The 25932-nt window shown below is 39.3% G+C and overlaps 1 protein-coding gene across 1 annotated transcript in view; it reads left to right on the top strand.

Moving 5' to 3' along the window:
• The window catches only part of DYNC1I1 (dynein cytoplasmic 1 intermediate chain 1), a 314035-nt gene that overhangs the window by 232680 nt on the left and 55423 nt on the right, over positions 1–25932 (top strand). Inside the window, exons 11-14 of the mRNA XM_019662070.1 lie at positions 13256–13402; positions 17763–17876; positions 20375–20508; positions 23983–24127. Of these exons, the coding sequence (XP_019517615.1) occupies positions 13256–13402; positions 17763–17876; positions 20375–20508; positions 23983–24127 (540 nt within the window). The remainder of the gene's footprint in view (positions 1–13255; positions 13403–17762; positions 17877–20374; positions 20509–23982; positions 24128–25932) is intronic.

Raw genomic sequence — 25932 nt, 5'->3', positions numbered from 1 at the left:
AAAAAAAAAAAAAAAATAGTGAAGAGTCTATGCGTCGTGGAATACTTTAGGTTGGTTTTTTTTTTTTAATGGTCCCCCTGTAATTTCTGACCTAAATGGCTTGGTAGTGATCTAATGTGGGCTATTCCATGACTCTTTGGGTGGACCCTACGGATGTAGATTTGTTTTATCAGCAGGGGGTTGTTGAATGACATATGGAGACTGCATGTTCTTCCTCCCCTTCCTACCTCCTCAAGCACAAAACCTGAACCCTACAAATTCGGAAAGAAATTGCCCATAAAGCAAGACACAGATCTGTCTATTGTACAATTGTGTTTAGACAGTCTTGTCAGTACAACAGTTCTGAATCTGATTCGCTTATTTATTGTTGTGTTTGTAAGCACAAATACCTGATAACTATATTCTATTGGATTCTGTAACTGAAACCCATTATTGCCTTTTTTACATAGCCAAGGAAGAACTCATAGACTAAGAAGCTGGCTCTTTTTTTTTTTTTTTTACATGGCTTGTCTATCAAGGCAGAGAGCTGGGGTGGGACCCGTGTTTCTGAATGCTGTGTTTGCCCCCTTTGCAAGGACTTAGTACTTTTTCAATAAAAAATAAATTTCATTTGTGGCTACACTTCAAGTAAGATGGTTTGATGGTAAAAAGTGAAGCAGTCTCAGTCCTTGATTTAGAGAAGTCGTGTGGCTGAATCCCTTAGCGTCACTTTCATGTGGTTTGGGTGAGCCATTCTCAGAAACCCCAAGCAGTTGTGAAGACAGTAAACTGGAGACATTCACAGTTCTTCCCTCCCTTTTTCTATTAATCCTTCATGTTTTAACAAGAAGTGGAGTTAATACTGCCTACACTCTTTCCTGTCAAATTGGAACATTTTTTCTTCTCTCTTAAATAATCTGTTCACTCAAGTCCATACTCACGTAAATCAAAGGGTTGAATGTCAACACATGCCATATCCAAATACCAACTTCCTTTTTTTTTTCAATTAAGCAGGATTTAGACGTTTGATTTGAAGAAAGCTGATGCTTTTTAACATATAAAACAGCCCATATATTCATGTCTTCCTTTTTTATAAAGTGAAAGTTTTTTTTATAAAGTGAAAGTTTGCTTTCAGCTAGCACCACATCTCTATTGCAGCCTAGGCATAACAACCTGGGTTTCGTATTTATTTTAAAAAGAGACACTAAAGGGTTAGTAAAGGATTGGAAGTCTACACTGAAAGTGCTTCTTTGACCTGAACATGTTTCAGTGAGCATTATTGTCAGATATGATGGCATATCCCACCTTGCTTAATTCATAGTGAAGTTTTAGAATAAACAAATTTATAAAAATTGTGTGTGTGTGTGTGTGTGTGTGTGTGTTATCTCCTTTCACCTATTCACCTCAAATCTTGGATTTTTTTTTTGTCCAAATGTTTTGTAAGACCTAAAAATATCTCTTCCTAGGCCTAATCAAAAGAAAAAAATCAAACCCAAGCTGAGGGACATTCTAGGAAAGACCTGGTCACCAGTACACCCCAAAACAGTTAAGATCATCAAAAACAAGGGAAGTCTGAGATATTGTCATAGCCTAGGGAAAACTAGACACATGATGACTAAATGTAATGTGGTGTTCTAGATGAGATCCTGGGAGGTAAAAAGGACATTGGGTGAAAACTAAGAACATCTGAATAAAGTATGGGCTTCAGTAAGTGGGTCAATATTGGTTCACCAGTTGTAACCAATGCACTATACTAATGCCATAATAAGGAAGATGTTACCAATATGGTAAACAGGGAATGAGGTATAGGGGAATGGTACTATCTTCACAACTTTTCTGCAAATCTAAAACTGTTATAAAAAGTTTATTAAATAAAAAATAGTTTTTGTGCAGATTTCTTTACAGAACTTACTAGCTGTGAGGATGAAATAAGAGTAAGAGCCACTTTTCCTTTTGCATTTTGAAGAACTTCTTACCAAGATTCTTCACTTTGCTGTTGGGTAGTTTTTAGCTGGAATGTAGCAAAATATTTTTTTGTGTGCTTGTAAACTTCTCATTTTCACCTTGAATTTTTAGTATGCGTCTTGCATTTTAAGAGACTCCTCAGGTACAGGTGAGGATGGAATGCACCTAAAGATTTTCATTGATGGTTGGTTTTTTAACTTTTTCCTAAACACCATCCTTTTTCCTAAAGGCCATCCTTTTCTTCAATTTCCAAAATGTCACTATGTTGTCCAAGATGATTCTATCTCCTAATGAACCTACTTTAAATATTTATGCATATTATTTCATATTTTCTGAGTTAAAAGACCGTTTCCCAGGTCCTATGCCTGTGTCTCTAAGTAGGAAGTATCTTTTGTTTGTTAAACCACAGAGTAACTCTTCTCTTCCCTTAATAATTAATAACAGTTCACATAATCATTTAGGGGGATAAACAGTCATTTGAAAAAAACTCGTTGTACTGAAATGGCATTTTTCGTTTGGTTGCATAGTGACATGATGAAAACAAAGCATTTTCTCCCAAAGAAGTGACAATAAATGCAGAGCTTGTCAGTGCTGACCCAATTGGTTTCCAGCTGCTAACTGTTCAGTAGACTCCCATGAAATAATTGTCTCAATCAGTTCTCAGCAGGAAGTATCCACCTCGTGGTAAATATCACCACAATTGGTACTAATTAGCTCTGTTGTCACCTGTCAGAACTGGTAGGCTAGGAGCTGTCAGGTGATCGATTTCTACACCTGCAACAGAATAAGTTCAACTGGAGATGGGTTGGCGATGCAATGCCAAGGCCACTGTAGCGGGCAGGAAGCCCAAAGCCCACCTTACCATGTGGGGATGCATGAGGTTTAGTCTGTGATTACCAGTCCCACAGCATGAAGTCCCAAGTGTGGCCTCAATGAGAAAATGCACCTGCACTCAACTGATGCAAGGTTTCTAACTCAGTCAGGCCTTTGTTGAAATCTGGGCTTAACCACTTAGTCATTTGCTCGTAAGCTTGTGGCTTAACTTGCCTGAGCCTGGGTTTCCTAATCTGAAAAAATGGAGTCAAAATTATCCACCTAGTAGAACTAACTGATGTAGTGATGTATACAGCATGTTGGGCACTCAGTAGGCACTCAAAATTTTTGGAACACCCCCCACAAGTGAATAACCAGGTAACCTAGTGTGACAGTGATAATGATCATTAACCCTCTTAATAATAATCAGGAAAACTCTCAAGTGTTCAGTGTGAGCCTGGAGATTGATGCTAATGGGAAGTGGGGACCTAAACCCTCACTATCCTTTCGTTGATCATTTCCTAAGAGCCTGATCATTTAGGAAGGGAAGGAAAGCAAGGAGAGATGTAAAACTAGCACATAAAATGGAAGGAAATGGAGCAATGGCATGCCGTAGCAGGGGAACATATATTGTATCGTGTTTGTCTCAGCTGGGCACATTGTGAAAATGGCACATGACCCCATGAAGGAAACATCGCAGGCATAGCCTACATTGATGGAAAAGGACATTCATCTCACCGTGACTTTGGGCTGTACTCTAATTCGTTGTTTTAGAACTGGGTTCTCCAAATTTCTCAGTGATTCAAAGCAGCAGGGTGCTTATTAAATACACAGACCACTGGGTCTCTTTAAAATTTTGATTCAGTAGATCCAGGCTGGCATTTAGGAATCAGTTTTGGTTTTTTTTAATTAAAGTATAGCTAACATACAATATTATATTGGTTTCAGGTCTATAGCATAGTGATTTGACAGTTATATACCTAACGCTGTGATCACCATAAGTTTAGTAACCATCTGTCACCATGCAAAGTTACTATGGTATAATTGATTATATTCTTTATCTGTACACCACATCCCCATGGCTTATTTATTTTATAAATGGAAGTTTGTACCTCTTATTCTTCTTCACTTTTTTCACTCATCACCCTACCCCCCTCCCCTCTGGCAACCATCAGTTTGTTCTCTGTATCTATGAATTTGTTTCTGTTTTTTTTGTTGTTGTTTTTAGATTCCACATATACATGAAATCCTACAGTACTTGTTTTGCTCTGACTTAGCATAATGCCCTTTAGGTCCATCCTATTTTCATAAATGGAACAATGTTATCCCTTTTTATTGCTGAGTAATATTCCATTGTGTGTGTGTGTGTGTGAGTGCGAGTGACATTCTTTATCTGTTCATCTATCGATGGACTATATTGCTTCCATATCTTGGCTATTGTAAACAATGCTGTAATGAACATAAGGCTGCATATATCTTTTCGAATTAGTGTTTTTGTTTTCTTTGATAAATACCCAGAAGTGGAATTGCTGGGTTATATGGCCGTACTATTTTTAATTTTTTGAAGAGGAATCTGTGTTTTTAATAAACTCTCTAAGAGCTACTTCTGTTCAGATAAGTTTGAGAATCATTTATGTAAAACAGTACTTTTCATTTGACTGCACATGGGAATTTCCTATGGAATTTTTGAAAATATTGATGCCTTGGGTCCTATCCCAGAAATTCTCATTTGATTGTTATGGAATATGGCTTGAGCTTTGGGGGATTTTTAAAAGCTCCTCAGATAATGCTACGGTACAAATTTGGAGTAACACTGATTTAGATAGTTTGAGGGGTCCATGCACCTGTAAAGGGTGAATCAGTAATCAGATGTAAAATCACATCACAGATAAGTAGGTTCCAGCTCTGCTTCAAGGTGTGAAATATGGTATAAAAAAAAATTCGGGAGACTCCCTATAATTAGTGTGCAAATTATCGCATTGCCTTAGAATTTTGTTGTGTTCAAAAGTACGTGCTCTGAAGGGACTACCAACTGTGCTTTAGAGCCTAAATTCCCCTAAATTGGCAGTGCTTGCAGTATGAGTATGTATATGAATAATAATGGCATGACTCTAGTCTTGGCTTTTACTGCACAGTTATTTCTGGGGCTGACTTTGCACTATTTCCTCTTCCTCCTCTAACTCATTTTCTAAGGTCAGTAAATGTCAGGACTGGGAATTGCCATCAACAACAGGAGTATAATGAAGCACGAGGATCTGTAAAACCAGAGAGAGAATCAGTGTCCCAGACAGCAGAGGAAGGTTGTCAAAAATAAGACTCCAAAGAGTTAAAACATTAACAAAAGGTGTAGTAACACTTCTAGGGGTTTCTTGACCCCGATCATCAAGGCAGGACCAAGCATTACTAATAGAATTGATTAGGAAGGATTTGTTGAGCAAAATGAGGAGTCCCCTGGGCCTTCATTTTCTCTGGAAATGTGTCTTCAAATTATGACGTAGTCATTTCTAAGTCTATATGGGAGCATATTGTTTACCAGTCTTTAAACTGTATTACTTAAGTCAAATCTTTCAACAGTTCCAGGGAAAAGAGGCAAAGAAAAGGCCCTGTTTGCCGGCAGTGCAAGAGTTACAACGCTCCTACTATGAATTGAAAATCCAGGCTTAGACACCTCACACCAACTAGGAAGTGAAAAAAATAAGGCAGAAAATAACAAATGTTAGTAAGCACGTGGGGAAATTGGAACCTTTGTGTATTGCTGGTAGGAATGTGAAATGGTACAGCCACCATAGAAATCGCTGTGGCAGTTCCTCAAAAAATTAAAAACTGGGCCGACCAAGTGGCGCGATGGTTAAGAGCTGGCTTGGGATGCCAGAGGGCCCCGGTTCGGATCCCACATATGAGGGCCAGTGACACTGCCCTCTACAGCTAAGATGCTGAACAACAGCTCAACCTGGAGCTGGGCTGCCGTGAGTCGCTGGCGAGGGCGTAGGCTGCAGCCCCTGCTGCAGTGGGTTGCCATGGGCCACCGTGTGTAGCCAGCAGCCAGCGTGAGTGGCCGTCCAGAAGCCGGCGACTGATGTGTCTCGCCCAGGAAGAGCGCAATGATGGTGCCAACTTGGGCCAGTGAAGCAACGTCCTCCACAACTAGACTGAAGAACAAAAGGACAGCAACTTGTCTGTTTCCCTTCCCCCAATTCCCCAGCGCTGTTCCCATCCCAATTTCATAATAATAATAATAATAATAATAATAATAATAATAATAATAAAATAAAAATTAAAAAGAATATAATCCAGCAATTACACTTACATGTATATACCCAAAATAATTGAAGGCAGGGTCTTGAAGAGATATTTGTACACCCATATTAATAGCAACATTATTCACAATAGCCAAAAAGTGGAAGCAACACAAGTGTCCCTTGATAGATGAATGGGTAAACAAAATGTGGTATATACATATGGTGGAATATTATTCAGCCTTAAAAAGAAAGGAAATTCTGATACATGCTACAACATGGATCTTGAAATACTTGTAGTACCACATGGGTGTAGTGACTAACACCTTTAGGACATCACGCTAAGTGAAATAAAGCAGTCACAAAAGGACAAATACTATATGATTCTGTTTATATGAGGTTCCTAGAGTAGTCAAATTCATATAGACAGAAAGCACAATGGTGGTAGCCCAGGGCTGAGAGAGCGTGGGAATGGGGAGTTAGTGTTTAATGGGTACGGAGTTTCAGCCGGGGAAGATGAAAAAGTTCTGGAGATGGATGGTGGTGATGGTTGTACAATAATGTGAATATGCTTAATGCCACTGAACTGTGTACTTAAAAATGGTTAAGACGGTAAATTTTATGTTATATGTATGTCATCATTATTTTTTTAAATAAATAACTTGAAAATTTGCACCCAAAAACGTTAAGGCTTAGAAGATTCACACAGCTAGTAGATGTCAAAGCAGGAAGTCAGCTCTAGGGACTTCAAGTGTGTCAACCTTCCCTTTCTACCTCAGTGCCTCTTGGGGAGCAGAGGATCTTCAGGGGCAAGTAAAGAGGATTGAATAATTTTTTGAGGGAAGAGTGATCAAAATGGTTCACACAGTTGTGCTGAAGATAAGAAACAAGGTTGGTAAACTCCATGTGATCAGAGCCATGTCTGCACACTAACTTTTTTTAAAAAACGAGATATAATTCATATACCATAAAATTCACCCTTTTAAATTGTATAATTCAGTGTTTTTTAGTGTATTCACCAAGTTGTGAACCATCACCACTCTCTAACTACAGAACATTTTTATTGGGTTGTCGGAAAAGTCATGACGCATTTTTCTATGTTTTCCGTTGCAAAAATGCGTCATGACTTTTCCGACAACCCACTATTACCCCCCAAAATTAACGCCATATCCATTATTAGTCGTTTTCCATTCTCCCCTCGACACCCATCCCTGAGCAACCACTAAGCTACTTCCTGCCTCTATGGATTTGCCTATTCTGGACATTTCATATCAATGGAATCATACAATATGTGGCCTTTTGTGACTTGTTTTACTTAGCGTATTCAAGTTTCATGCATGTTATAGCATGTAGCAGTACTGGGATCTTTTTTATTGATGAATAATAGTCCATTGTATGGATTTACCACATTTTTAATCTATACAATAAAATATATTTGTTAATCTGTTCCTCAGTTGATAGATATTTGGGTTGTTTCAACTTTTTGGCTACTACCAATAATGCTGTTATGCATATTCATGTACCAGTTTTTGTGTAGTTATATATTTTCAGTTATCTTGGGTATAAACCTAGGAGTGGAATTGCCAGGTCGTATATTAACTTTACGTTTAACTTTTTCAGGAACTGTTTTCCAAACTTGCTGCCTCCTTTTACATTCCTACCAGCATTCCAGTTTCTCCATGTCCTCAGCAACACGAGTTATTTTCCATTTTTTATTTTCTTCCCCGGCTTTCCTGAGGTATAATGGACATGTAAACATTTGAAAATTATAGCCATCCTAATGGATGTGAAGTGGCATCTCATTGTGGTTTGTGCTAACTTTTTTATTCTTATTGCGTAGGTCTAGGCACATGATAGAGCCTCAATACTGAAAGGCATGAAAATTCAAGGGATTCTAAGAAAAGTCATCAGCATGAGTGGTTTCTAATCTTTGGGAAATCAAATTTTAGAGTCAGCTGCTTTTCTTTTTTTCTTTTTTAATCCAAACTCAGTCAAGAAATAGCAAGCCAATGAATGCAATCTTTGCTCCTGGGCACCCCATTACTAATGGGGTGATAACTTTCAGTAGATGGTCACTCTTAGAGTTTAGAAGAATGACATGTGCACCCTGGGATAGCAACTTAGGCAAAGGAAACAAGACCCTTTCCGTTCATCTCAGTTAAAGTTAAGTGCCCGGCTCATGACTCATGTCTTGGCTTTACCACCTTTACACCTTGCATGTAGTCAGATGCCTGGTGCTGTGTGATTGCCTGTAAGAGGGTTTTTGACAGCAGTGTTCTCCAATTACATGTGTTTCCATTAACAAAAGAAATATCTTTGTGGTTTTCTTAGGTACTTGCAGAAATATATACTAGCTCACTAGTAGCCAGAAGCATCTGATCTGTCTGCCTCTGACAGTTAAGCATTTGCTTTTAGGCAAATAAAATGTCAGCCACCATTAAACAGCATATGGCAACAATATGGCCGTTCCCTCCCTGGGGACCAGCCTCTCCCCAGAAGAGATGGTACTTGAAATAGGAGATGCTTTTGAATGCAGAACCCCTATCCCTCCCACCCAGGCATGGTGGCTGGGGAGTGGGCAGAGTGCCACACACAGAAGGACAAACCAGATCAAATATGAACACAGGGGACGAGCTACCCAGCCAGCAATGACCAAAGGCTGTTTGTCCTAGGCATCTGGCTCTGTGGTTAAGGGGAAGTACCATCCCTAAGCTGGCCTGGATTAGCTCTGTAAAATAGAAAACAGCCCCCACAGCCACTTAAGTAGGGATTGGGGCTGACTGGAATTGAATGCAGTGGAGTGCAGTGAGCTGAAGGAGACATTCAAAATGGAGTCTCCACCCGTCTCGTCTCTGTGGAACTCCCTCGGTGAATGGGGTAAAATAAACTGCCTTATCCCGAAATAAATGATGAGGGTGTGGAACCCTGTATAGTGGGTCAGCTCGTGCTCAAGCGGACATGTGGCAATATGGATAAAGAGAAGCGCCGCCTTTGCAGGGATGGCTGCTCAAGATTAAAAACATAAACCAAGCTTCCTCTGGAGCCTCTGGGCTTCTGCGTCTGCAGGGCATACCCGAAATGGTCAATAGAAATGGACTGATCCTCAAAACTTTGTCTCAAAACCTTGCTTGTCCTGGTTTGGGGAAACTATGGTATGCAAATAATCAAAATGTGATGCTGTCCTGTTAGAAATGGTGGTTCCTCCTGCAATACAGCCTCTGTGTTACCTGTATTGGAATGTCATCGGTCAGGCTCACCAGCCTTACATCAAGCTTTTAACTATAAAACTACATTTCTGGGCCCCTGATTTTACCATCATGGCCAATTCCATGAAATCACTAGCCTTGTAGAAACAGAAATCTACTGTAGTATCAGGAAAGCTTAATTTGATTAAACAATTTAGCAACATCCAGAAATTCTGGCCAACTTCATCATTATTTTTCCACTCGTGTGAACTACTTGATTTGAATGTTTAAAGGCCATACATTATTTCTCAAAATAATTCAGTCCCTAATTTTTAAAGAATAAAATAGGTACAAAGTTTAAAGTACAAAAGTATCTATGTAGATACATTCTTATAGAGCGGCGGTTCTCAACCTTTCACAGGGGTTGCCTAAGACAATCGGAAAACACATATTTTCGATGGTCTTAGGAACCGAGACACCGCTCCTCTATCCGTCTCCAGGTCCACATGCAGATACGCCCACATACGAGTACCCGGCGACCCTGTGAAAGGGTCGTCGACCCCCAAAGGGGTCGCGACCCACAGGTTGAGAACCGCTGTAATATAGAGCCAAGAATAGCAAGGTAGGCACACTTCTTGTTTCTGATTAATTTTGTCTAAATTGTATTAATCATATAATTTAATAATGCTTTATTATGACACTGAATAACTGAATTAATACAAAATATTAAATGCATCAAAAAGTGATGACTTTTTTTAAGAAACAACATTAATGCTGTTGATATTTTTCATAACAGATGTCTTCAGAAAATGTACTGTTAAAAATGAGACCAACAGAAAACCACATATTTTAGTACTGTCAATCAATTTTTCTGGAATGCTTTTTTATTCTTTACTGAATAGATGTAACTGACAGGATGATATCATTCTTTGCTCTTTATGCTGACAGTCTATAAATTCCATGACAATTGGCAACAACAATTAGATCAGTAGCTGTATGAACAGCAGGAGGTTTCGGGGGGTAGGGGGGTTCTCAAGACACTTGACTCCTGAGGGGTTGATGCATACTTCCCAAATCTGAAGGAGCTTTCTCTGTCAGGGCTGTAGTTGGGTGACTACTATTCAAAAGGAACCTAAACATTTGGATGAAAAATTAAAAAATTCAATCATCTAAATGTTTGCTACTATTACATCAAACATCAGGGTACTTAAAAACATCTCAAGAAACGAACAAATTCTACCTTTACATCTAGATAGTTGAGATCATACTGCCTTCATGTTTCCATATGAATGATAATATTTCAAATGGCCGACCCTGGAGATCTGTTTTCAACCTTTATATATATTCTATAGTACTATAACTAATGCACTGAGCTTAAAAAAAAATAAGTGAAATTGATGAATCATAACTATTCCTCCGTTTCTAATCTCTCAAATGTAAACTAAAAATAAGTATGTCTGCTCTATTCCTCATGGAGATATTGTAAAGATTGGTTTGCAGCAAAACAGAGTTGCCTGGGGTGGCAGAACTCTGACGCTCCAAGGCGTTGTTTCTCTTTTTTAGCATTAATTTGACTTTTTATCAAATGCAAATAGAATTCTGAATTTGATGGGGGTTTTCTGTGACACTTAAGATTTTTTGAAATGATATGGTGAGTAGTAAGTGAGCACTAGGTGTTTGATGAACGAATGAATGAGTGAAGAATAAACAAATGAATGAATGAAAAACAGGAATTAGGGTTCCCCTTTGTGCGGCTGGAATCTAGTAGATTGTCAACTTTGTGTTTCAGTTTTGTAGCAATACCCCCACTGTTTATTTTTCTCTAGTCTCTCAACAAACTGCAAGGTTTGGAGCAACATTTGCTGGGATTTAACTGAAACACGAAAGCAATCAAGTGGTTGAATTCTGGATTTTTCTAAGTTAATGACATTCCTTTATCCATATTGATTGGAGCTTTGGTAAATTCAACTGTTGATACCACCTGGATAATTTTAAGTGTTTCTGAGCTTTAACAAAAATGTTTCAAACATAGCTCAAACAACATAAGAATTTCATCAATTGAAAACTAAGCATCGTTTCTGTGGGATGTGTAAAACAAGAAGCTGACCGGCATTATTTTCTTTTTCTTTAATTCAGTATCATTATTGAGAGTTATTCTTGAACTTTATGAGAACCAGATTGGGGCACTTGCATGTTCTCCATTGAATTGTGTTCAAGGAATTGGAACTGAAAATCATTCAAACTAGGAAAACATGACACTGAAAAATAGTCCACATTCTTTATTCTACCTCAGAGTATCTGAGACTGTTTCTGACTAGAAAGCCTGAAGCTGATAGTAGGTCTGACTTTTTTTAGAAATGGATGTTTTGCTTCCCACTCAGAAAGGGTCATACTTTTTTTTTTCAATCACTACTTTTCTGGCTTATCAATTACAACCGTTGATCGTCTCACTTTACTGCTCAGAAAGCTGCGATTTCTCACTGTTGCCCACAGGAAAACATCCAAACAGTGCCTGCCAGGCGACCTCTTCAGCCACATGTCCTCCTACCTGCCTCTTCCATGAAGGCTCTTTTCCAGCCAAACCAGTTTGTGGGCTATTCACCAGCCTCTGTTTTTGGTGCCTCCAGCTTCTTCTTCCTGTTACCCATCTCTCAGGAATGCCAGCCTCTTCCGCTCTCCACTTGCTAAATGTTCTATATATACTCCAACGGGTGATACATTCCTTTCATGGGGTCTCTCTAACCATTCCACCCTTTCCACTCTCCTCTTTTCTCACCCTTATTCGTTAAAGCAAATCTTCCCCCATCACACACACAAGACACACACACACACACATACATACACAAACGTGCTCTTATGTTTTAGTCACAGCACAGTACCACATTCGAGGCTGCTACTTGTGTGCACAAGTTGTGCCCTGCACACTTGCAGGATGTCAAGCCCCAGGGACGAGTGAGACAAAAATGACCCTCCTCTTGCCAAGGCTTACACCCACCCACGTGACTATGCCTATGTAGAGAGGCACCTTTTTGTATTTCATACAGAAGCATGGACTAGCGTATATGGACTACAGCAGCTCTATTCATCTGCCTGCGTGCCTTTTAGTTTCTTTTTCCAGGGCACAAGTTTATTGAGGGCAGGGACTACCTTTGTATTCCTGTCATGCCTGGTACTATGCCTTACCTATACATAAGATCATTTACTAAATTTAAATAAAGAGATGAAATGTAGTTATTGAAAACATTTACTTCTGCATATAAACACAAACATGGAAAGCACTACAGAAATCAAAATGGACTTCTTAGCAGATGTGGAACAGCCAACTTATCTGATTGTAAGTATATCATGGTTCTGTCTCAGCTAAGTAATTTCCCATAACATGTAGTGCCCAGTAGTCTTTTGTGGAATCTCAGAAACCACATTTATGATGCTATGACAGGCCATGGCAGAGTTGGACTGAAATCCGTTTCTGACTGTTTGTTAAAATAGGCAAAGAATAACATTAAGAATTGTCTGAAGTGGGCAGGATAAAGGTCAGAAGAATGCTCTTGGGAGGCAAGGGAATTTGAGGAGGAACCAGTTGGATCAGTCTGAGATCAGTACACTTCCTAGAAGTCTACATAAAGCCAACAAAACAAAACAAAAAAGCACCCCATCTCACAGTTTTCAAAGCCTTGCCAGCACTGTGCATAGTATAACTTGATGTGGCCATGGCCTCCAATCAATTGTTTTGTAAAGACTTCAGTGGAGAATTAACATTAGCTCTGATACCATTTTATTGGGAAACGGGAACTGTCCATAAACCAAACTTTCCAGACCGTAAAACAATGATGAACATCAGATAGGTTTTATACCTACTTGATGACATGACCAGGACTTCACATTTCAAGTTTCAAGGGGTAACCGTTGGCCACCCTCTCAAGGGAACGTCTGTGTCTGTACAAAGTATGTACCGAACAATTGCTTTATATTTTCCAGGGCATGTTGAGTTTATGTGATGAACTGTTTTCTCTTCAGGAAAATACAAACCTTCTCCAAGCATTGAACAGCGCGCCTCTCTCCCCTTTTTCTTCGCAGTCCTCTGTGATGTCAGTCTGCTTTGCGCGTTTCCATCCCAACTTGGTGGTTGGTGGGACTTACTCAGGCCAGATTGTCCTGTGGGATAATCGCAGTCATCGAAGGACGCCGGTGCAGCGGACGCCCTTGTCAGCCGCTGCACACACAGTAAGTAAAGCATTTGTCACATCCCTGTCAGCCATCCAAGCCCTGAAAGAAGGGATCACTGACAAAAGGACAATGCTGTCAGTAACTCCAGGTTGGAAGTATCTAATTTAGAGCAATTGTATCCTGACTGAGTGAAAAGTAGGTGGAAGAAGTGCTGGGTTTAGAGAAATCTCTTAATATTCTACAAATTTTAGCACATATGAAGGCTCTCTTTGGAGGTCTCAAAGGCCACCAGTGATGATGGATTAAAACTAAAAATTGATACAGGGAGAAACTTTGGAAGAGGTACCTGTGAGATTGGTTTCCGAAAGAAACCCTTCACATTTACATTATAAGGTGGAAACATTTTCAAACAGACCATGAAGGGTAAGCATTTCATGTCTCGGGATGGTACATGAGACTTTTGCCAACAGGCCTTTTTCAGTTGTGATTAGAGAGAGTTGCTATGACTTTAAATTCTGGAATGCATGGTGTAAGTCTCAGTGGTAAAGTCTACAGTGACAATATAATCCCTAAGGTTAAAAGTCAACATCTCAAAACCATTACCCATAATTTAGCAGAAGAGGTTCAGTATAGTGTTTGGAAGACAACGACTCTGTCATTTCCTTTAAGAGAATGACAGGTGTGTTTAGCAATTGTGAGGAGGAATGAGAAGACAGGCATGCCTCCATCAATCCTTGCTACCTTGACATTCAGGGTAACTGATGTTCATTCTCTGAAATGCCCAAATTATGCCCAAGGAAACAGCTCTACTATTGTTTCAATTTCCTTAATGTAGTTGCCTCCTTTGTTTCATCTGCTGGCCTGGAAACCACGCTAGCTTTAAAAAAGGGCTGCTAGCTGTTTTAGCTAGACCATGAAGAGGAAAATGCTTCCACTCTGGTAAGATTGACAATGGGAAATGACAAATACCAAGTCAGCCTTAATTCTGATTGACTTGGGCCTATGACACATGCAGGTAAAACTAGTTTGTGGGAATCTGGGGAAATTGCTCATGCCGCCCCCATTTCTCCAAACTAATAACAGAAAATTGTGACCCAGGAGAAGGTGGGCTTGGCGCAGGTGTTGGCTGAAGCAGTGTGAAACCGCTTCTTGGCTCCGTGGATGTATCTGGCGTGTTTGTGAGCATACCTTCTGAAATCTCAAAAAAGTATAAATCCAAACGTTAGACTATTTAGCAAGAAGTTTTGGGGGGAGAATTGAAACCCATAGGCTCTTCCAAAGAGTTCATCTTTCTTTTTCAAATAATTTAGGCTGTGATCCTCACACTAAAATATGATGATTATCACACAGAGTGACATTATTTCTGTTAGAAAGAAAAAACTTTTTTTTTTCCCTCTTGCTGGGTTTTGTTGAATCCATAGCTAAAATAGAGCACGGTCCAATTTGTGACTCTCTTTCAACTCACTAATGCCCGGTTGATTGGTACCAGGATCAAAAGTGGTTAAGGGAAAAGAGGCCCACCACAGATTACTAACTAATTTCCTTTCACACCCACCACACATATGCATTTGGGACAACAGGAAATTCTAATTAAAGCAAAACCCTTCTGCCACACAGTAAGTTTATCCCTAGAATAAATAAAAACAATCTGGCATCTACCCTGGAAAAATGAGCTGTACTGTCGCTTTTTTCTTTCCATTAAGTAGAGTTGTGTATGTTTGTGTCTGTGTATGAATAGGCATGCCCACGTGTCCGCTTCTGTTCTGGTTTCTTTACATCTCTCTCTTTTCTTTTCAACTGAGTTTTATTACTCATGAAAGCACAGGCCAGTAGTACTGATTAAAGCCAGGGAAGGGCTACCACACACATTCCTTCTCTAGGCATTTGGCTCTTTGCATTCTTCTAGATGCCCTCTTTCCCTACTATACTCACCCATAGGAGTCCCAGTCCATTCAAGTCTTGGTGATTTGTGTCAGTGGTTAACAAAGAAACTCCACTGGACTCTTGCTGGAAAATACTGGGTAGACTTCATGTCCATAACAACGTTTGGACCTTACTTTCCCATTCTTCAGTTTTACTGAGTCTGCTGTTTTTACATGAGAATTTGTTTCATCCATTTTTCCACTTGATTTTAATGCAGAGCTTTGAATGCTTGAGTTTGCACACTGCTACAGGTCCCACATACCCCAGAGACTGGGGAAAAAGCATTGTCCACAGTCCCACCACCAGTTAGTCCTCTTACTATTCAGAGACCCAATCAGGATAACATTTAGTTTCAGATCTCTGAATGTCCAGATCCACTAAAGCCAATTCATTTAAAAGTTTCTGTAGGAACATGGTGAAAAAGACATAAAGACTTAGTTGACTGTCCATCAGCATGGGTAAAAGAGGTGATGCGAGTGTCAAAAAAGCAAATGTAATTTTAGGGTGCATTAACACAGGAATATTTTAATCTCATGACAATTCTACACTCCTTGGGTTTCTAGAACCTCGTGGTCAGAATATAGATAGATAGATTTACAATAGCCAAGATATGGAAGCAGCCCATCAATAGACAGTTGGATAAAGAAGATGTGGTACATATACACAATGGGATATTGCTTGGCCATAAAAAAGAATGAAATCTTACCATTTTCAACAACATGGGTGAACCTAGATAGTATTATGTAAGTGTAATAAGTCAGACTGCAAAAGCAAATATCATATGATCTCACTTGCATGTGGAATCTAAATAACAAAATAAAGGAACAAACATGTTGCAACAACTATGTATAGTGCCAGGTGGGTGCTAGACTAATCGGGGGGACCACTGCAAAAATTATATAAATGTCCAACCACTATGCTGCACGCCTGAAACTAATATAAAATAATATTGAATGTCAACCATAATTGGAAAAAAAATAAATTTGAAATAAATAAATAAAACTTTAAAAAGAATATAGGTAGATATAGTTATGTTTTATTCTTAGAACTTCAGTGTTAAGAGGAACTCAGACAAAAATGTAGCATGTTCAAAAGAGAGTGAACAGGATGGGGAAGGTATTGAAAACCAGATATTGAAGGAACAGTTGAAGGAATTGGCGATGATTAGTCTGAGGAAGACAAGACAGGGGATGGGGGGAGGAGGGGTAATACAACAACAGCCTAAATATTGTTTTGACTTGATCTGTATGATCCCAGAGGGCACCGCACAGCAAGTACCTCCTTGAGCTTTCTTTATCCCCATTGGTGGAAGGAAGAATGCCCCGGGAATTAGTGCTAAAACTGGCTACCCTTAAGAAAGGTGTTTGATAATCAGAGTTTGGACCACCTCTTGGTAGAGGCACATGAACAGCTGCCCTAGATGATTATTATGGTTCTTTCTGACCAGGAGTTTATATGATAATAATAGTTTGGGAACCATCCTTTATATAATATCAACTTTCCAATATTAAAGATTGTTTCATTGTCATTGTGGCTAGGTATTATGGACAGTAACTCATCAAGACTAAGACTTAGACTGTAAGCTATTTGCACAGAGAAGCATCAGCTAAGTTGTGGTTTGGCCACTGATGGCTAAGCTGCCTGAAATCTAACCCAAATTACTGCTAGGTTCTGCTTATGCTAACCTTCCACTTAGTATTTAATGTGCAGCTGCAAATGATTTTAGCCTACCATTTAGGATTGTACAGAGCGGGATAACCTCCTAGAGTTATGATAGAAAGAGCATCTTGCTTACAATTCCTGGGATGTATAAATGACCTTTCTCAAGGCCCTAGCCAAGTCTAAGCCTCCATACTACCCCAAATGATATTTTAAAAAATAAATCTATCATTATCCTAGATTTTGCAGTAACATAAAAGAACCTAATTTTATCTCACTAGGTGCATTGTGCCAATAATTTCCACCACCAACATCTCTCCCTCAAATTAAAGAGGCTGATGAATATTAACCACGTTTTATAAAGAATGTTAACAAATGTTTGGCAATGTGACCATAATGCCTTAAAGTCCAGATTTAGTAACATGTATTCCTTCCAAAAGTCAATAGTTCTACCCTTTTGAAGACTGGCTTTTTCCATCACTCATGGTGAGTTTATAAGCCAAACTAGGCAGTGGAGACTCATTCAAATCATCCAGATTCATCTCCCTGCACGGCTTCTGCTCACCAGTCCTCATTTGCGCTCGCTTCCTTCAGCTCCACTGCACAGCATCTGACGGAGCGAGGTGAGGCTTTGTACTTCCACTGCTATGTGTTGCTGCCAGAGCTTTTAGAAAGAAATCAGGTTCAAATCAAAAGTGGCAAATGACCCTAGGCTTGTATTAGTGTAGGATTATGTCACTCTTTAATCCTTGTTTTGGAGGAATGTGTTTAACACTCAAATGTAAGTATTTCCTCTTGGATCAGTGTCTGATCCTCCATGTTTATGTTTTTGCAGCATCCCGTATACTGTGTAAATGTTGTTGGGACCCAGAATGCCCATAACCTCATCACTGTCTCTACTGATGGTAAAATGTGTTCCTGGAGCCTGGACATGCTCTCAACTCCACAGGTGGGTTTGTTTTCCCCTACACAGAAGAGCATCCTGGTTAAAAGCGATACCTGCCTAATGGAATATAGTTCCTAAAAGCCAAACGCTCACATCCTATAGGAGCTAAAACCAATGGATGCACTTGAAAGAGTGGGGCTTGCTTTCAGCAGTCTCCTCTTGAAGCCAAAACCCATTTCCTTTACCACAAATCATGTAATTACTGTAATACGTTAATCCTTAGGTCAGTTTCAAGTGAAAATGAAATAATCCATCTTAAAGCATAGTAATTATGGAAGTTGCCTGTGGTATGAATTGTACTTGCCCTCCAGCATTGTTAAACAGATACAAACGAGGAGCGCCACAGAGCCATCCCTGATGGGGACTTGCCTTGGAGAAGAGGTATCTTAGCAAAACAGAAACCCAAGCCCTTGCTTGTGTCCGTAGCCCAGACGACTGCCTGTGTGTATGAGGAAATTGCCGAACCATCTGTTTTCTCCTCTGGAATGTTTGTTGGTGTGGCTTCTGCCATTCCTTGCTCAACAGATGAGAAGTGAAAAATGAAAACGCTCCAAAGTTTCCAAGCCAGTAGTGATTGCAGTAATGAGAACCAAACAAAGGGGCAGAAGTGCAAGAGACCATTGGGAGGAAGCCTTAGAATAACATACACACAGGAAGACACATACCTACACACACAAACACACATGTGTACACACGATGTCCACATTTCTTTGTGGGGGGAAAAGTACTTCACTGTCTTCCACTGAAAACACAGAAGAGCTTGTTGCTATATAGCCTTTGACAAAAATGTGAGGAAATATCAAGAAAATTGTTAAAGTTATCTAGGAGACAACTTTCTGTTTTAACATTCCTATTCCCTTTCCTGGAATAATGACCCAAGAATGTTTCTCTCACAATTTTAGAAGACATTGAAGTTTCAAGATACATAAAGAAATGTGGAAACAAGATAAATAAGAAAATGTGGAGATGTAAGGCATCTCCTATAAGTCTCCACAATATACAGATGTAGATAATGCTAAGACTAAATAAGTTCTTTTTATAATTGTAGTGGGGGGAGAAGAGAGAGCTACTAAGCTCCTTACAATGTAAGTTCCTCTATTTTTGCTGATTTTTAACATTATACAAGTCAGGAGTTGTGTGTGAGTGTTTTATGGCTCTGTCTTAAAATTCTCAGCAATATGGTGTTTTCTTTCAAAAGCATGAAGATTACAGATAACAGAGTGAACCCTCTAATTAAGAATTTTGAATTCCCCATTTTGCTGATTAAATGTGTATTTGTTTAGGTTAAAATAAGCCATACAAGGGATACGAGACCATTTTTATTAGTTTTAGCATGCCTGCAGACTGCTGTTTGTATACACAGATTGAGGGTTTCATGGCATGACTTTGGATGGCAGGCAGATGTGGGAGCACTCAATAGTTGCCCTGCCCTCTCTGTCCCAAGTGGGTGACCAAGAGACAGTGCCTTCCCACTGCTAATTTTTATCCATGGAGCAAATTCTTGGATAGTCCACTTTTCTGTATTATATTGTCCTAACGTTCCCTCACTGATGCGTTCACTCTGTGTGGATCTCACGTAGTGCAAGCATGTCTCATGACCACGGGGACTGTGCTACCCAGACTCTGAGCATGCGCTTCTGATTTATGGACTCCTTGGCTCCTTGGCTGGGATGACCCGATTTGTTTTGCACAAAAAAGACTAAATTCTCAAGCAACTATAGTGACATGATCCCCTGGAATGATTTTTTTTTAATTATTTCAGGTGCGCAAAGTAGGCTATTTAATGTAAATAGCCAAAAATATTCAGGGACGCCTGTTATACTTAATTACTCTTCACTGTCATTAAATTTAATTCAGCAGGCTGTTCTTTACAATGCACTTTAATTCCTGATTTTGAAAATCATTTTAGGTAAAATAAAGGCTCTCGTTTACTATTTTAAAGATTTATTTAAACACCGTTCTTTGCAGGCGTATACAGCGTGCGGCTGCCCTTGGTGAAATCTAGTCTCTGTTGAAATCTGCGTTTTATGACCTGAGTGACAACTTTTTGGTTTTAGTTCATGGAGGACATACACTCCTGCTTTGACAAATGTGCTTAGTACATCTGATATTAATACATGTGTGTTCTCATGAACAATTGATTTTGAAAATGTTTGTAAATACAAGGGTATTGTGTGTTTTATTAAAGCCTGGGGCTGACAAGTGTAACCATTACAGTATTATCTTTAGTTTCTGCACCATTAGTTTCAAAATTCTCACCTGTCATCTCTGCCTGACTTAAGACGCGGCAGCACAGGCTGATGAAATCCAGCCGGCTTGAAACCACAGATACACAGAAGCACGAATGTCAGGGGCAGTAAAGCGTGGTTTCTGGCACAGCCGGGGTCTTTTGTAACGCTGTGTGAAAAGCAAACAGACGATTTAGCCAAATGATTTTTCCGTGCTATCTTTGGCATGGCAAGGAGTTGACAGAGGGAATGTAACCACCCGTGTTTTGGTAGGAGAGCATGGAGCTGGTGTACAATAAGTCCAAGCCCGTGGCTGTTACCGGAATGGCTTTCCCGACGGGAGACGTCAATAACTTCGTGGTTGGCAGTGAGGAGGGCACAGTCTATACGGCCTGTCGTCATGGAAGGTGATTTTCTGTTTTCTTACCGATGACGTTTTCCCCATTTTGGAAAGTCTGTTATCGCATTCTGGATTATAACCACCTTGCATTATGAGAAAAGCATTTCCGAAGAATTGCAAAGCACCACCTCAAGGCTTCATTATCTTATAGCATCCATGTGCTCTGGTCATTAGCCAATTTGTAGCCCTTTAAGGGTTCACACTGCCTTGAGTAAAAAAGTCCCAGGTTCTTAGCATATCGTATAAGACCCTTGGACTCTCTGCCTCTTTCTAGCCTCAGCCTTCCTGCAGCCTCCAGCCACACACCTAGCAGGGATAGCAGTCCCCAAATATTGTTTATCCCACCATGAGTTTGTACACTCGATTTCTCCCGCCTGGTCTGGCATGTCTCTCTTCTTGACCTGGTTAATTCCTCATCTTCCAAAAGCCAGCACAGAGCCCATTCCACATTGAAGCCTCCCCAGTCTCTGTTGGGCAAAGAAAACCATTCCCTCCTTTAGGTTTCCATAGAATTTTCATTCCTTTATTCATTCCTTCTTCCAAAGGATATTTACTAAAACATATCATGTGCCAGGCACTATCACATCATAAGGGTATAGCAGGACCAAAATAGACCTGGAGTTGATATTCTGGTTGAGGGTGAAAGACAGCAAACTAATATACAAGTGAAGATATGGTTTATGATGATACATACCATGGAGAAAATTAAAGCACAATAAATGGGTTAGGACGAAGGCTGTCAGATAGGTTTGCTATTTCACATATTTTTATATATGCTTCTCTACAAGCAGTAACATTTCAACTACTCATTTATCTACCATTTTTTACTTACTAAACTATTTCCATTTTATCATTGATTCCCTCTCCAGTGCCTGGCACATAATAAATGAGGAATTCAAAATCTAATCAATGTGGGAAATAAAGAATATCCAAATAATATAGAAAAATGCCCAGGGCCCTTTCTCCCATCAGAGAGGTTGTAATAGTATGAGATACACAAGCCACTGTGAAGTTTCCAGGTGATAAGAAACCTGACTTGATTGAGAGATTGGCAAATGCCCCCTGGAAAACCATCAGGATAAAGTAGAATCCAATAATTTGGATTAAATTGTAAAATTGCATGTAAGATTTAACGAACAGCCTCGCATCTTTTGAAAGGTTCACTGTGTTCACCTTGGTGCTTAATTTCTATTTCACTTCAGTAGTTCTAATTAAATTGATTTTTCATCTCTTGTACTCATCCTAGGCTATTTAGATATAATGAGGAACCACAGATTGTTGCAAGATCACACTCTTGTGTTTTTGTGATTTGTAGAAGCAGTAAGCGTCCATGGCCCAGCTCTGTGGTTTTTCCCTTCACACACTATGAGCTGTGCTATTCCTACTGTTCCATCCATAGGAACAAGCAGTACTTTCCCTGATCACATGATTTAAAGGTGACTAGGAAAATATGCCTCATAGTTTCGTGCCCAGTGGTCCTACTTCATAAAAACTGGCTAAAACTATGCATTAAATGTCTTATCAAAGCATGAAAAGATCTGATAAAGTTGCTCATTCATGCAAACATTCACTGCACACCCACTTTGACAAAGTGCACTGCTAGATGCTGCCAGGCATGCAGACATCATTGAGACCTGGCTCCCAGCTTCAGGAAACTAATAATGGTGGGAAAAGTAAACACACAAATATCTGCGATATAGATAGAATGCCACAAGTGGCATGAGAGAGCACGGAGTGCATTGAGCCAAATGTGGAGTCAAAGCTTTATCTATACCTTTGTTACAATCAACAGAGCATAAGTTCAATTGACTTAATCCAGGACCTTAATTATCTGTGAAGGCTGCAGAACATGTTCATTGATAACTTTCAGATTTATTTATTCTGTATTGTGAATAACCTTTTACATGATGAATATTCTTGTCCTGTGGCTATTGTCCTTTTCAAGCACCATCAGAATATGCACTGTAGTTCAAAAGAAGGGTATCTATGGTACACGTCATGAATCTTTTTACAACGTTCTTTGTTATGCTTTTATATTGGTCCATCCATCTGAAATATAAAATACAGGTCTCAGTAAAGTTGTGAAGTACCCAACATTTGACTTTGTAGTAATTTTTAATGGGTCATATAGGGATATGGGGGAGAGGCAGGGGATTTCTACTTTTCACCTAACATGGAGAAGGTGCAAATCTACTTCCATAAATTAAACAAAGTTCTCATTTTGCACCCTATAAATTCTTTCAGGATGCTGTTAAGAGCAAGTTGGAATCTCACCAGGGGCTGCTTCAAAGATCAGTTCCTCGTGTTCATTAAAACAAATTTAAAGGATCACGTGTGGAACTGCTGTAGCAGTTTCACTGGGCATAATTTCTGAGTGCCTGTTATACAGAATACACACTGCAGAACTTTGCTTGTGATTTCAGTTTGCTCAGCACATTGACATTTATTGGTGTTCCAGAAGCCCAAATGTTTTAATAATTGAGTTCAATTTTACTCATAGTGGCATAATATTTTGATTCCACAATCCCTATGTATTTGTCATATTTATCACCTCATGCATATGGGTTTTTTTACATATAGCATTTTGCTATGTTTTCTAATTGGGTCTGATGGTATGCAGACTATTGTGTGATAGGGGTGGGGACTGGAAATAATCCCAGCTCAATTAAATACGTAACATATGTCTGTGGATAACTTTTAAAACTTGTATCACTATTTCTCAAACATGCTTCTGTTAGAAAAAAGGCACGTTTGTCTCTTTTCCTTTGCTGTTTTATTCAACAAATATTTATTGAACACTTACTATATGCTAAATACTTGACAACAAGAAACAAGGCACCAGCGCTCATAAAATTTATGTTTAGTAGATTTGTAAATTTGTCTTTTGCTTTCAGTGAAAACATTATTTTCTCCATATTACATTTAAATTATGCATATTATTTTATGGTGGCAAGGGTTTACACAAAGTATTATATTTTCAAATATGTCAACCTAATTTAAGAAGTTCCCTTGAAAGAATAAATGAATGTATATAAGAATGTTTAGAGCTTTATAGCCAATAGGTTCTGTAAAAGAAGTTAAAATGGAACATGTACAAAATGTCATCACAACAATAGAATAGTGTTATTATATGTACAAAAGCTCCTGAGATCTGAGTATATAATTTTCTATCAAAGTTAACTGCATGAAAGATGATAGAATTTGAGGAACACCTGAAAAAGGATTAAATGATGAAATTGATATTAAATTCTGAAGATTAAAAAGATTATATTACCCCATATTGTTTTTTAGTTACCCCAAATAGTCTAGCATTTTATTTCTCTCAAGATAACTATGAAAGTGGTTTCATTTCTGGTCATGTGTAGTGGTATTCTAAATTTTGGAGAAGTAATCATTCAGAGACAAGTTTGTTTGTTTTTTTAAAGTGATCACGGCTTTGCAAAGGTCACTGAAACTCTGCTTATGTGTGGTCTTCATGCAGCAAAGCCGGTATCGGTGAGGTCTTCGAAGGTCACCAAGGGCCAGTGACAGGAATTAACTGCCACATGGCAGTGGGCCCGATCGACTTTTCACACCTGTTTGTCACATCATCATTCGACTGGACCGTCAAGCTGTGGACCACAAAGGTAAGAACACCTTGACTGACATTCTCAGGCAATCACAGGCAAAGGAGGACAGTTTTTGTTCCCCGGCGATAGTTGTAGGGAATCTCAAGTCGCTTCCAAATGCCCCCGGAATCTGTACAGCCTGCTGGTGAGCCCGATCTGCCTCAAAGCTAGTTAAGGCTCTCTCCTGGTCCATTTTATTTATTTTGAAACATATAAATAATACTTGAAGAATTCAAACAATTCTAATAATTATAATGAGATGGGGTTTTTTTTGAGATTTGGAGGTTTTTAAGCTAGTAAACGGCCCTATAGTATGTGTGTTTTCAAAAGTAATACTGACTGCGTTTGGGAGCAAGCAAGGGAAAGACCACCTAGAAGGAAGGTGCAGTCACTACAGGGGAAGAAAGAGAATGGCTTAGACCAGGAGTGCGGGATAGAGAAGTAGATGGATCTGGGAACCACTTAAGCGGAAGCCATAAAAATTGGTCATTGATTCGATACAAGGAAGCATTTGAGAGAGGAAGTCATCAGGAAAAAACATTATTTGAATGACTGTGGCAACTGGAGATGTGTGGGAGCGTTCACTGCACTGGAGAACACGAGGGGAAAGGCGCGTGCGGGAAGAGCACTGCACAGGTTGAATTTTAGGTGACTGGAAGGCACTATTCACAATCTTCATTGGCAGTTTGATATGTGGGACTGAAGCACAGGGAGAGCTCTAGGCTGCAGGTATGCACTTAGCAGCAGCCAGACTAGCAATGATTATTACAGTCCAAGACATGGATTTTAAAAGAAATGCTAAGACACAATTCAGAGAAAGAGGAATATTTAGGAAATAAACAGCAGAAATGGAACTAGAAAAGGAAATGAAAAAGCAGCACCCCAAGAAATAGGAGAAAAATTGGGATGTGTGAGCGTGGGGGGTGAGGGGTGGGCCGGGCTTTATGGGTGTTAATGGAGATGCACTGTGTCAAGAGGACAGAATTGGCTCTTGTCTGTGTGAGAAACAACCTCACTTCAAGGAGAAATTCAAGTTAAGAAACTTATTTTCAACTACCAGATTGACAAAAATCCAAAAGTTTGACAACATACTCTGTGACTCATACATTACTGTTGGAAATGCTCAGTGGTAAACGCTATGGAGGAGAATTTGGCAATATCAAAATAAAATACATGCATATTTGCTCACTGAGAGAGCAACTCCTCCTTCTAGGAATTTATGCCAAAGATGTACTAGCAAAAATAAGAAAAAGATGTACGCGGAGGAAAGACTACTTTGAACAGCAAAAGACTGGAAACACCCCAAATGTCCATCAATAGGGCACTGGATGAATCACAAGTATGGTACATCCACACGAGGGAGTCCTATTCAAGTACAGGAAGAAATGAGGAAGACTTCTACGTACTATTACAAACTGATCTCTAGCATTTATTTTTTAATGAGAAAAGTAAGGTGAGAAAAGTACCAATAGTATGGTATCATGGTTTAAGACTATACTTATATATTTCTAAATATTGAAATGATAAACCACACACAAAATATTACTTATAGGGAGGCAAGAGGCTGAAAGAAACAAAGATGGTAGCCATACTTCTATGACTGTGCCTTGTATATTTGGTTTGAGAACTATGTAAATATTTTACATACAATAAAAATGAATAAGTGAAGTCAATTTTTTTATAGATTTTTATTGGGGAATTGGGGGAATTGGAACAGTGCTGGGGAATCGGGGAAAGGGGAACAGACAAGTTGCTGTCCTTTTGTTCTTCAGTCTAGTTGTGGAGGACGTTGCTTCACTGGCCCAAGTTGGCACCATCATTGC

Source organism: Hipposideros armiger, unplaced genomic scaffold (assembly GCF_001890085.2).
Source record: "Hipposideros armiger isolate ML-2016 unplaced genomic scaffold, ASM189008v1 scaffold_365, whole genome shotgun sequence".
Lineage (NCBI taxonomy): Eukaryota > Metazoa > Chordata > Mammalia > Chiroptera > Hipposideridae > Hipposideros > Hipposideros armiger.
This window is presented reverse-complemented; position numbering and strand designations above follow the sequence as displayed.